This window comes from Myotis myotis, unplaced genomic scaffold (assembly GCF_014108235.1).
Source record: "Myotis myotis isolate mMyoMyo1 unplaced genomic scaffold, mMyoMyo1.p scaffold_m19_p_10, whole genome shotgun sequence".
NCBI lineage: Eukaryota > Metazoa > Chordata > Mammalia > Chiroptera > Vespertilionidae > Myotis > Myotis myotis.
This window is the reverse complement of record NW_023416314.1, coordinates 64,239,153-64,257,384: the sequence shown is the minus strand read 5'-3', so window position 1 is coordinate 64,257,384 and position 18,232 is coordinate 64,239,153. Positions and strand designations below refer to the sequence as shown.

The window sequence follows — 18,232 nt, the reverse complement described above, 5'->3', positions numbered from 1 at the left end:
TAGAGACCGAGCTTAGTTTGTGAAGACATAGTACTAATGTGTTTACATTACTTGGGGCTATGTCTTCTTGAAAGTGTAGACGTCTTCAGCAGAAGAGATTCAGGCAGAATCATGAGGAGGTAATGGAAACAAGCTGGGAGGTTATAAAAGTTGTGCTGCCCCATATCAACACGACTTCCTGAAATTCATGTGAAAACGGTTACAAGTGCTGTAATCCCTCAGCACTTCAGTTCCCTTCTTTATAAATGGAGATGATGATAGTGTCTGCTTCACACAGTGTTATGAGGTGCATATAAGTTAATATTTATAAAGTTTTCAAAAAAGAGCCTGGTATATTGTGAACTCTCATTAAACACTATAAAACAATTACAAAATCTTACTTTTTGTGTGTGAGAAAGCCTCCATTCATTTTTGAAAAAGTGTCTATTTCCTCTAAGAAATCATTTATCTTTTAGAGACCTTAGAAGTCACCATGAGTTAATTCCAAAGACCCTAACATGTAGTTGTGGGGTTGCAGTGTGTGTTAATAATTAACGAACTGAGAAATAAGACAGAGGAGAATCAAAATGAGAGCTGTTTAAGTTGTCAAGGCAATTTGGAAAACAAGGATTCATCTGTGGTACATTCGGCTCACCTACTGAATTTCAGACAAAGCTGAATAACCCTGGAAAATACACACACACACACACACACACACACACACACACACACACATACAATTCCAGCTATATTTCTATGTAGAAATTATAACATGGCCACCAGGAGCTGAGATATGACATTTTTGTGGACGATCTTTACCCAAATTCTTTCTATTTTTAATAATTCCCCACTACATGAAAACTGTGGAAAGAAAAGAACTAAAGAAAACCTAGTCTAAAAAAATTAAGGAAAGTATGAGATCAATGTCTCACTAAATAGAGAAACCAATAAAGATATAGATTTCAACAAACAAATAGAAATTCTTGATTTGAAAATAAAATTAAATAACAAAGATTTCATCAAAGTGGATCAGTAGCAGATTTAAACTGGCAGGGGAAAAAATCAGTGAATTTTAAGACAGGTCAGTTGAGAAATCCAGTCTGAGAAGCAGAAATAAAGAATTATGAAGAATTATGTTCTCTATAGTCTCAGAGAACAGTGGAATACTATAAGACTACTAACATATGCATAATGGCAGTCCAAAAAAAGGAAAGGGCCAGAAAGAATATTTGAAGAAATAAATGGCCAAAAATTACTCAAATCTGAGGAAAGAAATGGATATACAAATAGATTTAAATTTTATCATAGTGAGGTTCAAAATATGAGTGATATGTATATATTAACAAATTTATAGCATTTATACAAAATAAGTTATTAATATTATTGTCTTTTTGGAAATTAAACTTGAAAAATTAAATATTATATTTTTATTTAAGTGAATTAAAATATGCTTTTATCATCCCTTTCCCCCCTATTTTGTGATATGTTTCCTCTATTAAAATTGTCATATACCTCATTGTGGGGTTAGAGTGATAAGAAAAGATAAACCGAAGAACTTATATACTTATATGCATAACCCATGGACATAGGCAATACGGTAGTGAAGACCTGGGGAGGTGGACAGGGGCTGGAAGGAGAGGGGTAAAGGGGAGAAAATGGGAGATATCTGTAATACTATCAACAATAAAAATATATTAAAAAATAAAATTATCATATAAACGTTATTTTAAGAGATGACCTATTTTTTATTATTATTAGATTTATTGGGGTGACATTAATCAACATAAACATATAGATTTCAGGTGTGGGTTTCTATGTTACAAGATCTGTATATTGCACCATGTGTCCACCACCCAAAGTCAAATCTTCTGTCACCTTACAGTAGGACCCCATTTTCCCTCCATCCCCTTTCCTCTGGCTACCACCACACTGCTGTTTGTGTTCATGAGTTTCAGTTTTATATCCCACATATGAGTGAAATCATATGTTCTTAGCTTTTTCTGACTGACTTATTTTACTTAATATAATGTTCTCAAGGTCCATCCATGTTGTTGCAAATGACACTATTTCAGCCTTTCTTATAGCTGAGTAGTATTTCACTGTGTATATGTACCACATCTTCTTTAACCAATCCTCTAATTGCAAGACATTTCGGTTGTTTCCATGTCTTGGCCACCATAAATAATGCTGCCATGTACATAGGGGTGCATATCTTTGTGAATACATGATTTTGAGGTGTTTGGGTATATACCCAGAAGAGGGATTGCTAGGTTATATGGTAGCTCTATTCTCAATTTTTTGAGGAATCACCAGACTGCTTTCCATCATGGTTGTACCAGTCTATATTCACACCAGCAGTGAATGAGGGTTTCCTTTTTCCACAACTTCTCCAACACTTGCTATTTCTTGTCTTGTTGATAATAGCCACTCTAAGAGTTTTGAAGTGGTGTCTCATAATTTTTATTTGCATTTCCCTAATTGCCAATAAGGTTGAACATTTTTTCATATATCTATTGGCTGTTTGTATGTCTTCTTGGGAGAGGTGTATTTTCAGGCCCTCTCCCCACTTTTTGATTGGGTTGTTTGATTGTTTGGTGTTGAGTTTTATGAGTTCTTTATATATTTTGGAAATTAAACCTTTGTTGGAGCTACTGTTTGCAAATATCATCTCCTATCTGGTTGGCTGCCTCTTTGTTTTAGTGTCAGTTTCTTTTGCTGTGCAGAAGCTTTCTAGTTAGATATAGTCCCATTCATTTATTTTTGCCTTTACTTCCCTTGCCTGTGAGGTGAAGTTCACAAAAAGTTCTCTATGACCAAGGTCCATAGTTTGGTACCTATATTTTCTTTAATCTTATTGTTTCAGTTCTTATATTTAGGTCTTTGATCTATTGTGAATTAATTTTTTGTACATGGAAACAAACTATAATCCAGTCTCATTTATTTGCATATGGCTTTCCAGTTTCCCCAGCATCATTTGTTGAAGAGACTATCTTTACTCCATTGTGTGTTCCTGGCTCCTTTTTTAAAAATTATCTGTCCATTTCCATGTGGTTTTATAGCTGGCCTCTCTATTCTGTTCCATTCATCAGTGTGTCTGTTTCTCTGCCAATACCATGCTGTTTTGGTTATCATAGTTCTGTAGTATAATTTTAAGTCAGGTGGCATGAAGATATGACTTATTAATATGGAAATTTGGCTAAGTAAAGAAATGCCTGTGTAAATACATGCATTTTCATTACAAAAAAATAAATATACACTCAAGGAAGTATTTTATACGATTAATAAAAATATAAAATCTATTGCTTTTTATATGTAAAAGGTAAAGTGAAATATAATTTAAAAAGCAAACACAGGATATATAACATATATTTTTACTAAGCTTGGTATTTATATTAATATGGGATGGGAGGACTGGATGAAGGATTAGTCACAGAACCTACAGGCATAACCCATAGACACATAAAACAGTATGTGATGGCCAGAGGGAAGAGGGGACAGGGGCTGGGTAGAGATGGGCAAAGGTTGGAGAGAAGGGGACATATGTAATAATGTCAACAATTAAAATAAGAATGTGTTCTCAGACAGAAAAATAATTGTTTTCAATTCTACTATAACAATGAACCTATCTCACGCACATCTTAACTAATTTCTCCTTCATAGGTATGTGGGCTTCATGAATTTCTCATAAATGATGCTTGTGTGTGCATATACTGATACATACACATTACTGTACATGTTCATGTGGGAGTGGGAGTGAACATATTTATTTAAATATTTTTAAAATAAGAATTATATATTCATGGATTAGTCTTCTTACCTATTATTCCTAGGTGTCATATTTTTGAGACTTTTGCATTACGCTAAATGAAATGAGTCTGTCAGAAAAAGCTAAGAACGATATGATTTCATTCATATGTAGGATATAAAACTGACACTCATGAACACAAACAGCAATGTGGTGGTTGCCAGAGGGAAGGGGATAGGAGGAAAAGGGGGTCCTAATATAAGGTAGCAGGAGAAGATTTGACTTTGGGTGGTGGATACATGGATACACATCTTGTAACATAGAAACCCACACTGGAAACCTATATGATCATGTTGACCAATGTCACCCCAATCAAGTTAATAAATTTTTAAAAAACATTTGCTTTTGAGATGTAATTGTTGGAGAAATTACTACAAGAAATTAGGAATTTTGTGGCCAGAAAGGTAAATATTTTATCCAGATAGATCTGAAACTGTCTTACTGTTGATTCTATATAATTAAACTATGAATCCTATAGAGGACTTTGCCTTTCCTATAGCCTTTTTAAAGGCACTCTTGACCTCTTTGTTCCTCAGGCTGTAGACCAGAGGGTTCAGCATGGGGATGACCGTGGTATAGAACACAGATGCAATTTTATCTGTGTCCATGGAATGACTGGAGCTGGGCTGTAAATACATGAAGATGCCTGTCCCATAAAAGATGGACACTGCAGTGAGATGGGAAGCACAGGTGGAAAAGGCCTTTTGGCGGCCCTCAGATGAGTGCATTCTCAGGATGGTGATAAATATAAATAGGTAAGAGAACAAGATGATCATGACAGAAAAGAGGACATTGAAACCAACCACCAAAAAAATAACCATCTCAGTGATGTGGTTGTCTGAACATGAGAGAGCCAAGAGAGGAGGAGCATCGCAGAAAAAATGATCAATCACATTGGACTTACAGAAGGAGAGCCTGAACATGTCCCCAGTGTGGATGGAGGCATTCAGGAAACCACAGATGTAGGAGCCTATGACCAGGCGTGCACACACACCTGTCGTCATGGTGGTGGTGTAATGCAGGGGTTTGCACACTGCTGCATACCGGTCATAGGCCATGGAGGCCAAGAGAAAATTTTCTACGGTGATGAAAGCTGCAAAGAAAAAGAACTGGGTGACACAAGCATTGTAGTTGATTATTTTTTCTCCTGTGAGGAATCCTGCCATCATTTTGGGAGTGACAGCTGAGGAATAACCAAAGTCCACCAGGGAGAGGTTACTGAGGAAAAAGTACATGGGTGTGTGGAGACGAGCGTCCAACAGGATCAGGTTGATCATCCCCAGGTTCCCAAGCAGAGTGATGAGGTAGATGAGAGAGAAGATTATGAAGAGTGGGATCTGCAGTTTCGGGTCATCTGTTAGCCCCGCAAGGATGAACTCAGTCACCTCGGTACTGTTTTCCATGAGGATTAATTGAGATTTATGTGGCTGCCCTGTAGCAATGAGAAAACAGAATCAGAATGACTAATGGAGATAAGACTCTGCTGAAATCAACCAGCATGTCTACTCTGTGGCTCATTTCACTATTGCAACAGCATGTTCCCAAGAGTCTGTAGATCTAAAGCATGCCTATGACAATAAAATGCAGTTGTAAATTATTGAGAGATCATAGAAAATTCAGGTAGAAGGATTTAGAGGTAATATATCCTAATCTCCTAACTTCATAAAAGACTGAATTAAGATAAAGAGAAGAAAAGAAAGGACGTCTGCAATGTTATGTGATTATAGTTGCTCATGGAAGGAGCACAGACTCCCAATTCAAAGTTTACAGATCAACCACAAATCATTCTTTATCTTAAATTAGAATAACTTCATAAAATTAATGTGAAATTGAATTAATTTTACTTCAACGGGCATTTTTTTTGTCTTTTCCATTGTATCAAGAACAGTGATATATGAATAGGGAAAGAATTAAAGAAAACATGTCCTTAGCCTAAAATGCTCTCAATATAGTGCAGTATACAGAATGTGTAATTTACCAAATAATAAGAAAACAATAGAATTTCATGTACAAGGAATAAAAACATCTAGCAAATAATAGTTTTTAATTTTCATCACACTAGTACTATTTTAAGCTTCTGCATTCAGATGTCTCTGATCTGGGACCATGTTAAAGCCATGCTAACATATGAAAATCCCACCTCCACTATGTACATAATCAATGAACTTGGGCAATGTGCAACATTTTCCCTATCAAATTGGGTTGATCATGAAAACTGGAACTATGTAAGTTGTTAAATATTATGCCTTAGAGGGCTTGATCTACTTGGTATAAGAGAAGTGGGTAAAAAAGATGGAACTTCCAGATAAGGGCAAAACCAAAGGTTTGATAACATCACTCATGCTATTTGCCATCACAGATAAAAGCAATAACAATTTTTAGGCATTATCGCTGATGTTATGAACTATGTAAGGAAATTGTTGAAGCCTATATAAAAGCCTATCATGGAATCTCTATTTATTTCTTTAGATCAAGAATCATTTCAAAATGAAGTCTGATAATTTTATCTAGTTAAAAATTTTCGCTAAGTAATTTAGAGATTAAAAACAGTTAAGAGATTAATTATACTGCAGTACTAACATATTTGATCCAATGATGCATTTCATTAAAAAAAAAAAAACCTAGTTGAGTGGCTACTATAAGCAAGATACTGCCATATACACTGGAAATAAAAAGAAAAACAGTAATTTCTATTTTGAAAATGGAGGCAGATATAGAATAAAATCAATAGAAAAATATATAGCATATTCAGACATGTTTTCAAAAGCTGAGTGGGAGATGGGTAAATTTAGAGATAGGTGGGTATATAATTTTAAGCATGGTGGTCTAGGAGAGACCCGTCCATAAAAGGAAATTTTTGTGCAAATACCTAAAGGAAGCAGGGGATCAGGGCTTGAGTGTCGGGGAAGAATATTTAAGGCAGAAGGAATAGGAAATACAAGGTGCTGGGGTGTGAACATGCCATGATCGTTCAAGGGACAGCAAGAAAAGCATTATGGCTGCAGTGGGGAGAGGAGATTAGGTCAGAGAGGTAAGGACTTAATAAATTACTTTTTAAGTTATTGGACTTTTATTCTGAGTAATATTGGAAAGCATTATAGAATTTGGACCATAGGTGACAAAATGGACTTCCTATTTAAAAGGATCACTCTATTAGATCTGTTGATAATTAAGTTTAGCAGGATAAGAATGAAAGGTGCTAGAAAATTAGGTCATTGTCATTCTAGGTAAAAGATGATGATTTCTGGGACCAAGATGATAGTGTGAGAGATAATGAAAATTGTCCACTTTGGGATGTATTTCAAAAGGAGAGGTAACTAAATTTCCTGATATATTGGAAAAGGGGCATGAGAGATAGAGTGGGGTCAATGCTGACTCCAATTTTTGTATAGCGATACACAGAATACTGTAAAGGAAGCAGATGTTTGGGAAAAGGGGAGAAAGAGATAATTTCATCAAGTTTGAGTTCCCTTTTGGATATTCATGTGGAAGTGTTGCATAAACAATTGGATGTGCAATCTGAAGTTTAGAGATGAGAACTGGCTACAACAGATTAATTAATTTGAACTATGTTGGTAACTTCTAATGGTTCAATGCACATATATGTAATATTAAATCCACAAGATTAAACAGTACTACCGAGGCAAGAGTTTATACAGACAAAAATCGAAGTATTCTAATGTTACTGGGTCAAAAAGATGAGGAGATTGGTGGTAAGGGTTATGTAGGAGAGAAATTTGCCTGTACTTGAGGTGGCTACAAGGGAAGCTCTCTCCCAGGACACAGACTTCAGTTTGACCAAGCAGGTAAAAGGAACTTTCAGGAAAAACATTAAGAACATGTTGGATTATGTTGATGACTGACTATAAATTCCAAAGGTCACAGCAAGGTGATTTCAGGAGTTTAGCAGGAGTGGAAGCCAAGGTCAGTAAAAGGGATATACAGAGATGTGTAAGCATTATTTTGTTGGACTTCAGGGCTTGCATAACAATCCTCAGCTTCATGCTAGTGATATAGTATTAACTATAATAATGAGATTAGGCCTATGGTTCTCAAGGTAAGGGTAAGGGTTGGAAAGGTGATTAAATAGACAAAGGTCATGACAGAAGCATGGAGAATTCCGGGCAAAGCTCACTCCTGCTATTAGAGGTATGAGGGCTAGTTACACAGAGCAGAGTAACTAGAATATTCTCTTGGTTCCTTAAAAAAAACCACCCAAAATAAAACAAAACAAAACACCAACTTAAATCAATAGCACAGATACAGATTTCTCAAATTCCGGGGGAAATAACAATGTGCTAAGAATCGTTTCAAAACTTTTTATCAACTTTCTTCTCTACATGTGAAATGTTAGATTTAGATTTTAATCCCACATCAAAAAAGAAAGTTAATTTTGTCTTGAAAAGAAATTAAGAATTGTAATGGTTCTTTGAGCCATTTATTGATCTCTTATCATTCTTTGCTCCACAGATGGAAACTTCTTATGGAATGGACCACTGTCTAGTTGGTGCTCAGTAAAAACTAAAAAATGCAATCTTCCTGGCAAAATGCTCTCTGCCCCCAATGTAAATCTCATTGTTCTTCAAAGAATAACACAAGTTCCAAAACTTTCTTGAAGTTCCCCTCAATCCTTTCTCTTTAAATACAATTATGTCATTATAATCAGTGGAATTTATCACTTTGTTACTCTAAAAAAATTTTAATTTTGTTATTCTTTTGTGTGAGTGGAAGTCATGATTCATAATGACTTAAGCTGAAATAGATATTGAGCATTTTCTATGCTCCCATCAACAAACTAGACACTGTGCTACTTTACTTCAATTAATCCTCACACACGTGAGATATTATCCCCAATTCACTGGCATGGAAACCGAAGATCACCGACATTTAGTTACTGGCTTAAGACTGAAGAAAGTTGCAGAGCTGGAATTTGAAGCCAAGTTACTTTGAATCTAAATCTTAGCTCTTTATCAAGAAGAAACATTGCCTTAAACTTTTTACATTTAGCTTAAACTGGGCACAATAAAGTAACTCATTTAGTTGACTAGTTGATTAACTAATTAAGTAATCTATCATTGGAAGTCAATGTGAATAATTAAAAAGCCCAAAGTGGGAATCAAATGGTTGCGTGATTTTGTGCAAATAACTACCTTTCTGGATCTTAGTTGAATAACAAGAACTGGATCCACAAATGTTTACAACCCACTTCAAACCTCAAAAATCCTCAAATAGTTAAAAAAGAACATAACTCTTTAATAACACCAACTGATGAGCCACATAAAGTGCTGGATGCTGTCCGTGCCTTCATTCACTCCTTGAAGACCAAGTCCCTATGGTGCACCAAGCTGTGTGCTGGTTTCCAGGCCTGCTGAGGTGCACAAGCAAGATACATTCCCTGACCTCAGGATAATTAGTGGACTGAGACAGTTATATAAACTGATGAATATTATGAGCTAGTTCAATTTTCCATTCCCAAGAGAGAGCATTGTTTTCTCATTTGCTTAGACTGTGTGATAGTTTATCTCATTTACACTGTAATCCATTAGTTAGCCCAGGTAATAGTTAATAAATTGAGTGCCCAACCCCAGATAACTCTTTAATGGCAAAATAGAATTTGAGATCAGATCTATTTCCATAATTAGTTAAGTCTTATGTAATTTCACTGATCTTCATTTTAGTGCATTTTATAACTGATTCCTAAGCCTGATTTTTCTCTCATTATTATTCTCCATTTCTTTTCTCTCTTTTTAAATATACTAGCTCCAAGATTACAAGAAAATTTTATATTGATTTTCTCAGCAATTCTGAGATTAGTCAAAATAACTAATATCTCCACACTCCCTGAAAGAGAAAACTGAGATTGAACTGTTTAAATAAGCTTACACTTAGCAGAGACTTAAATCCTTATGTGCTTTTCCTCTATGTCACATGATAAATATACATGTTCTAATAGGATATCTACAATGTTTAGACTATATGGTGGCCAGAGGGAAGGGGGCGGGGGCTGGGGAGAGGTGGGCAAAGGTGGGGGAAATGGGGGCATCTGTAATAGTGTCAACAAGAAAAGTAGTAAAGTTTGGCCCAGCCAGGAATGGCTCAGTGGCTGAGCATTGATTTATGAACCAGAAGGTCACAGTTTGATTCCCAGTCAAGGCATATGCCTGGATTGTGGGCTGGATCCCCATTGTGGAGTGTGCAGGGAGGCTGCTGTATCATTGATGTTTTCATCTCTTTCTCCCTCTCCTTTCCTCTCTGAAATCAATAAAAATATATTTTTTAAAAAAGAAATATTCAAAACATTCAAGCACAATCTTTAAATAAATCAAAGGAGAAATTACTTTTGGATGCATTTTCTTGATTACCTTTATCCATGCAAATTTATGCAGACAGCAGACTTGATCTAGTAGATTTATAGGTTTACCTTATTCCATGAAAAATACATCATACAAGTTCAGCATCTTCATATATGAGTGGATCTCAAATTAGAAATTCAGTCTGTGGTAAAAGTAACAGTCTTTCTGGATCTTCTTCATTCGTGTTTGGCCAAAGTTTTTAAAGTTCTCTGGAGGCAAGGAGAAACTGAAGGAAAAAAACTCTATTGGCTTTGGAATCAGCTAACAAGAGGTCTAGCCCTGAATCTGCTGCTCATTTTTCTTAGGTAAATCACTTCACATGTTTGAGTCTTGATACGTTCATGTATAAAATGGAGATAATAAAAAGGCAGCTCAATAACACCCTCTCTGAATATTGCTGCTATATAAGAAAGTAAGGACTTCCCTAAAATTTCTTACACTTGGTCAAGGATGTCCATCATAATCACAATCATTTTCACTATTATTTGTGGTTGTTTTCCTTGGACATTGCTTCTTGTTCTTAGAACTATCACAAGGTCATTATGGGGGAAGGTCATTATGGCTACTAGACCACTATTTAAAAATTAGATGAATAAATGAATGGCTAAAGGAACTCTGGTTCTTAGGCTGCCAAATGGAGTTAAGTGGGTCTTGAAAGATTAAAAAATGAGAACCAGAAGGAAGTTATATAGTCATGGAACTCTCAGGGGACAATACCTTAAGAGAGTTACAAAACTCTTTATCTCACTTAACTGGGGAACAAGTGATTAATGTGTCTATGGGGATCCAGCTCTGCTTGTTGAGGGAGATCATGGGTTCATTTGCACTATTTGCAGCAATTCTCTTTGTTAATGCACAAAACAAGCCACAGCAGTAGTAGATTGCAGATAAATATGAAATTTAACATCCTATATACTCACTATTTTCATTTGCTTCTGACCCAAATTCCTTCCACTCTTTATTCTATACATTCCCCCAATTTTTCACACAATATTCCTCTTCTAGGTAGTGGCCAGTCCAGCTATTCCAAGTAAGAATTTATTTATTTCCTGAGTCATGTTTTAGGGTGGTAGTGAGAGAAGTAATGAGAAACTATCCAATTCTGGATATATTTCTGGATTTTCTCATATATCAAATATGGAGCATTAGAGAAAGAAGGAACATTGATGACTTCTGGTGTAGTGATGTAAGCCATGGTGTAGAAGAAATAGATGTTTGGGAAAGAACAAGAGAGACCACTGCTGGTTAGTCATGCGGAGTTTAAGATTCCTTTTGGCCTTCCATGTAGAAAGGTTGTATAAACAATTGGACTCGCTGCATCAGATTATATTAACTAATTCTCTGAGATGAGTGTGATTGGTAGGATTAATCTTCTACAGACCACTTGTCCTCAGTTACTTCTGAGAAATGAAAATAATGGTAATAATCACCAAACAATAATATTAGTAATAGCTAATATTTACTAAGTTTTAATATGAGCTAGGCATTAGGTTGTAAGAATTATGTCAGGTAACCTCTACAAGACTTATCCAAAACATTACTATTATGATTGCCACTTTATAGATGGGAAATCTAATACTAAGAGATTTTGGTAATTTCCCCAGTGTTGCATCACCTGAAAAATGATAAAACAATATTTAAAACTGGGAAGTCTGATGGCAGCAGCCACAGCCTAAGCTACATAATAAACTACCCCCTGATTAAATAAAATAATTATATAATAGCAAGCACTCAATAGGTCAAAGTGATGACTAGTATTTTGTCTACTGAGTACTGCCTTTGTGCAGTCATACTTTGTGCTAGTCTACAGTCAAATATTTCTTTCCAGTTCAGAATTTATTTCAGTCTTTGCAGGTTTTTTTCCCCAGCATCCCTGCTGATATGAAGGCTCAAAATTCTCTTAGAGAACAAGATTTTTTAATTCCTAAGAAGATATAGCATCTCTCCAGTATGCTCTGCAAAGCTCAAGCCTCTGGATTGGTGTCTTTTATCCTCTGTGCACTTATGTGCTCATCAAATTTTGAAAGGAAGTCCCTGAACAACAACAACAGAGAAAGGTTAAGAACCACAGCTTGGGTGATTATGGCTGAAGCCTGGCTGCTCTATTTATGACAATCTGGGATTTGGTGCCTTCCTCCCTAGTTGAGTTTTTGTATTTAATGCCAGGTACCACCTAGATTCTCTTTTTGTCAAAGCTCTGTGGGACACTGGCATCATTTTATAAGTCCTAAAAATAATTCTGTGATATCAAAAACTTTTCAAAGTTTGGAAACAATGTTTAAAACATCCTAGAGTCAAATGCCCATTAGCCGATTAAAGATGCTGAGAAGTATTGCAGTAAAGAAAGCTGTTTAACTGTAAATTGCTCAAGGAAACGCTTTTTCCTATATAAACCTATTAACTCCCCACAGCATTAGTGTTTGGGGAAAAGAATTTCCTAGTAGACAGAAGTTTGTAATCCATGAAATTCCTACCAAATGTACTCCCCCCCCCCGCCCCTCCTCCCCACCCAGGAGCAATGCCTTTCAGAGTTACACAGTTCATGCCAACTTTCAGGGGATCATTTATAATTTTCTCAATTTCATGATTCTGTCTCTTAGCTTGAGCAGTCTATGAGAACTCACTTTGTCATGCTTACCTTCCAAATACCTTCAAAGTGTCCGAAATGCATCAGTTATTAGTAAATACTTTGTGAATAAATGAATAACAGAACCTTTTGTTTCACTGGTGAAGAATAGAGTAACCAACCATTCCCATTTACCCAGGACTGAGAGATTTCCTGGTACTTGGGGCTTTTGCTGCTAAATCCAGAAAGTCCCAGGCAAATTGGGGCAAAGTGTTCATGCTAGGTGGTAGTGATTCTTTTTTTGTTGATTTTTGGTTTTAGTTATTTGTTGTTGTTAATCCTCACTGGAGGATATTTTTCCATTGATTTTTTAAAGGGAAAGTGGAAGGGAGGGGGAGAAACAGAGAGAGATACATTGTTATGAGAGAGACATACCGATTGGTTGCCTCCCGCAGAGCTGTGGATGGAGCCTGCAACAGAGGTGCATGTCCTTGACCAGAATTGAACCCTGGACCCTTCAGTTTGTAGGCCAACACTCTATCCACTGAGCCCAACTGGCTAGGGCATTTTTAGTTATCTTATATGTGCACTTTCTCTGTGTTGGGAACTGATTTAAACACTGGTGGTGAATTATTTTGTTTTAATCCTCATAACAATGCCAGGAAATAGGTATTTTTTGTCTCCATTTCAATGATGAGGAAATTAAGACAAAGATTCCATGCTTTCCCCAAGAAAACACAGCCTTAACCCCCCTCTAGCTCTAGAGCCTATGCCCTTAACCACTTGTTTTGTGCCTTCCAAAATGAATTCTGGAGGGACAGCAAAGAGAATAGGATCATGAAATTCATCTTTGAAAATAAGCACTCAGCAATTCATGCGGAAAATAATGTGGGCAAGCATAATCCACTTCATGCTGAGTGAGAGAGGCCAGAGAGAGAAAAAAACCTGGAAAGCCATAATCTTAACATTCATCCAAGAGGGGAGTGACTTTGAATATGAGCTTTTAATATGTTAAAACAGGCCAAGCAAGCTGAGAGCTACTTTCAGCTGAGTTATGAAATGCAATCACATGGACAGGTGGCCTACATTTTAGTTTCATAGTTGGTGAAGAGTTGTGTGGTTTTTTATCTATGTGTGAATGCCACTCCACCAACCATGTTTGGGAAAGGCAGCTGGAGTCCTAGAGATGCTGAGTAAAAGAACTAGCTGGTGTTGTGAAGTGGGAGATAGAAAACCTGGGTTTGGCCTCTGTGCTGCCACTCTCTAGCAATATGACTCGGAAAGAGCTAGGTAAGGCTTTTGTGCCTCAATTTCCTCACCTGAGAAACAGGAGATGGAGGAGAGCAATCAAGATACAGTAGAAGGCATGGGAGAGCCAGAAAATAGAATAAAGTCCTGGTTCTACCACTTAGCACCTGTATGTCTGAGCCACAGTTTCACCATCTGTAAAATAGAAAATTTAACTCACCCCTCACAGTTTTATCAGGAATTTAAAAGAAGTAATGTGCATTATGATATAGCAAACATATCTGGCATGATAACGGTACTTAATAATATTATAATTCCCATTTGTTGAATGTTCAATCATTCATCCACTCAGTGAGAATCATTGAGCACCTGCTACCAGTATGTTCCAGGAAGTGATAGTTACCTTGGGTGAGGTGGTACCCTTCAGCTGAAGGCAATTCCTGGAGGTCCAGGCAGCTCAAGGCATCCACTGGGGGGGGGGGGGGGGGGGGGGAGGAGGGGGGCGGACACTATTATTGACATGCAAAATTGGAATTAAAGAAGGAAAGTGTTAAGATTAACTAACAGGAAACAAAGAAAAGAGATTGCTGCAATTAACTTGAAAGGCAATATATTGGCTCTCCAGCTGTGAACAGGCCAACATGTCATTCAGGTATAAAGTGATCATTATTTGAGGAGAGAATGAGTAATGTGTTTATAAAAACAAAGGGTGACTCTATCAGAAATATGCAGGGAGAAGCAAGCACAAAATGGGTTGTGGCCACCAGCCAGGGCAGCTGTGGGGTGTGCAGTATGGTCTGCAGTGGTGGAATACAGCACAGGATCTGTTGGGCCACTTCCTGGATAAAAGACCCTCAGAGGCCACTTCCCCTCCCCAGGCCTCAACTTCCTTGTCTGTACCTAGCAACGGGGGAACAAACATAGCCCTAAGATCTCTCTCTTTCTATGTACCAATAATTCCAGGTCTTTATCAGCATTGTTAGCAAGAAAAAATGATTACAAAATGGACGAATTGGTAATGACTTCCCTTTTTGCTGGTAAGATAAGTGTTGTGGCAATGCTTCCTCTGCGTTATTAATTTTCATACAAATTTGCTAGTTGAAATGCTTATAGACACCTCTTGAGTTGTTGAGAGTTTTTTAATCCTATTGTTTTAGCATTTTACATGTCGCTCTATTTTTTAATTTTTTGGAGGACAGGGACTTATCACTTGTTCACTACACAGTTCTTGAAGGAGTAACTCTCATGTAGTAGATAAATCAGTTATATTTTATTACAGAGACCAACTCAGGCTAATGTAAAGAAAAAAAAACCAGGAGGTAATTGAAAGGATATCAAGAGGTTGACAGAATCAAAGCGAAACTAGGCAAAAGGTAAGAACCCAGGGCATTACAGAGGGTGAAGGAGCAGAAGTCAGCCGCAAAGAAACCATCAGGATGGTCCAACCAGAATCCAATCTCTGAGACAAATGAGTTCCAAGTCCTCATGTTGTCCTTGCATCACTTGCTTCAGATTCAAATCTGGGGAAGTGAGAACTTGTTATTGGCATAGCTTTTGGCTCATGCCTGCCCCTCTACATACCTCTATGCACTTCTCTAGAGAGGGTACAGGAAAGAAAAGGCTCTCCTTGCCCAAGTTTCCATAAACTTGGGTGGGAATGTGGAGTTATTCTTCCATCTACACAATGATTAGGAGATCATTCTCCAAAGAAGTCAATGTTTTGAAGAAGGAAAATGGATTCTGGATACAATATCTGCTACAACTGCTGCTCAAATAACTTTTTAGGAAGATATGTGCTCACACATAAAATGCTGAATAATTTGGCTGAAGCAACAAATGCTTTACCTTAACATAGGCATGTAAGCAAAATTGTTCCAAATGTTCTTTTACAGCAGATGGGATTCCATTCTTAGCTCTGTCATATGCATGATGCCCAGATTTTCTCAGTGGAGTTTGAATTTGAAGTTTAAATTTGAAAAATCTTAATCCTCTACCAGTTGAGTACCAATTTATAGCATTCCAAACTTATTTTACATTATTTCTTTTTTTTAAAATATATTTTTTATTGATTTTTTACAGAGAGGAAGGGAGAGAGATAGAGAGTTAGAAACATCGATGAGAGAGAAACATCGATCAGCTGCCTCCTGCACATCTCACACTGGGGATGTGCCTGCAACCCAGGTACATGCCCTTGACCAGAATCGAACCCGGGACCTTTCAGTCCGCAGGCCAACGCTCTATCCACTGAGCCAAACCGGTTTCGGCGATTTTACATTATTTCTTTTCATGCATATTATACTCCAGATGAACAGAACACTGTTTGCCTAGTACATCTGTATAGCTTCCTTCCTATTTCACTAAACCTATTTTCTTTGTCCAGAACAAATGTTACCTTCTTTAATTCCCCATCCTGGGATCTATTCTTTCTCTATTCTATCGTAGCATTTTATATGTATCTCAGGTTGGTTTTTATCACTTTCTACATGGAATTAAAGTTATTTATATGTAGGTGCTATCTCTAGTTTATACTATAAATTTCTTCAATATAGGAGCTCTGTTGAATGTATCTTTTTTAAACATTTCAATTGTGATATATATGTACATATGTATATGCATAAAACATCTAGCTTGAATTTATTAATAATTACAAAGCAAACGCCAATGTACAGTTTATCCACCATCCCAGTCAAGAACAGAGCAGAGGCCTCTGTACATGCCCACTCCCACATTCTGTTTGTATCAATTGTGGTTTTCTTTATTTTTACACAACAATAGAAAGACGGCTGAAAGACTTGGGAAACACCCCACAAAGACGGGTTTAATTTCATCAGTAGTCAAGGAAATGCAAGTTAAGACAATATTAACACCAAGGTCTCTCCAAATTGGCATAATTTAAAAACCTAGTAATACCAAGTGTTGGCAGTGGGAACTCTCACACACTGTTGATGGGAGTATAAATTGGTACAACCACTTTGGAAAATAGTGTCACATTATATAGTAAAGTTGAAAATATATCTAACCTATGATTTAGCTATTCCATTACTGGCTCTTTCTACATTCTCTCTTCAAAGCCTGGCTCAACTTTGACTAGTAGCTAAGTCTCCTTTCTTGAAATTCTGGGCTCTTTCTACATTCTCTCTTCAAAGCCTCGATCAACTTCCACCAGGGAGCTTTCCCTGCCCGCAAGATTCTTTCTCATCTCTGAAGAGTTCTAATTATTATTTCTATTTTATTCCCTTGACAATGACCACAAATGCCTTAACATATATGTATGCATAAAGTGTATACATTAACTTTTTGCTGGTTAAATGTGCTACAATGATTTTATCCCCTACCTCCACCCCCAACACACATATCTTAAAAAAATCAAACCAACAAGTGAAAAATCCCATGTTATGAATGGGAGGTAAGATTCTGGATAGCTGAGCCATGGGATTCTACAGACATTCCTCTATAAAAGTGTCATTTCTCTGTAAGAACTTGTTTGTTCTCATAGGTCCAGGCTCTTCATCCAGTTCGATGAAAGAAGATCGAATGGCCCATAGAAGTAATGGACTGAGGAGTTGGTGGTTCTTCTTACAAGCTCCAGCCAACAGAAGCTGCTATGATGTTCCATCCGTGTATAAACCTGGGTTCAGATGGCTCCCTATTGGTCAGGAGCTCAGGAGCTCTCCGTTCAGCTCTGCTTATAATTACCAGTGGAGATACTATTTAGAAAGATTAACAATTTTTTGTTTGTTTATTTGTTTGTTGCCATATGGGCTTTCTTTTTTCTTTATTTAATTTTATTTTTTAAATTTTATTGTTGAAAGTATTATATATGTCCCCCTTTTCTCCTCATTAACTCCCTCCAGCCTGCCCCCACCCCCCACCCCAGGCCTTCACCACTCTAGAAAGATTAACAGTTATAAAATACTTTCCCACCCATTATCTTATTTGACCCTCATAACACCCTTGAGGAAGGTGTGGCTGGTGCCATTATCTCCACTTTGATGATGAGGAAACTGACTCCAAGATAAAATGGCTTGTGCCAGCCTTACAGATTGGGGTAAGTGGTTGAGTTTTGACTAGAAGCTAAGTCTCCTTTCTTGAAATTCTGGGCTCTTTCTACATTCTTTCTTCAAAGCCTGGCTCAACTTCCACCAGGAAGCTTTCCCTGCCCACAAGATTCTCATCTCTGAAGAGTTCTAATTATTATTTCTATTTTACTCCCTTGACAATGACCACAAATTCCTTGAATTGCTGTCTATCACTATGTATGTGCCCTCTTTCTCTGCACTG

General features: G+C 37.0%; 1 protein-coding gene across 1 annotated transcript; it reads right to left on the bottom strand.

Annotated features, from left to right (window-relative positions):
• Window positions 1–4,242: 4,242 nt before the first annotated feature.
• On the bottom strand, window positions 4,243–5,190 carry LOC118663707 (olfactory receptor 5B12). Its single transcript, XM_036323602.1, has one exon. It carries the CDS (start codon window positions 5,185–5,187, stop codon window positions 4,243–4,245), a length of 945 nt encoding a protein of 314 aa, XP_036179495.1. The 5' UTR covers window positions 5,188–5,190.
• Between the last annotated feature and the right edge of the window lie 13,042 nt (window positions 5,191–18,232).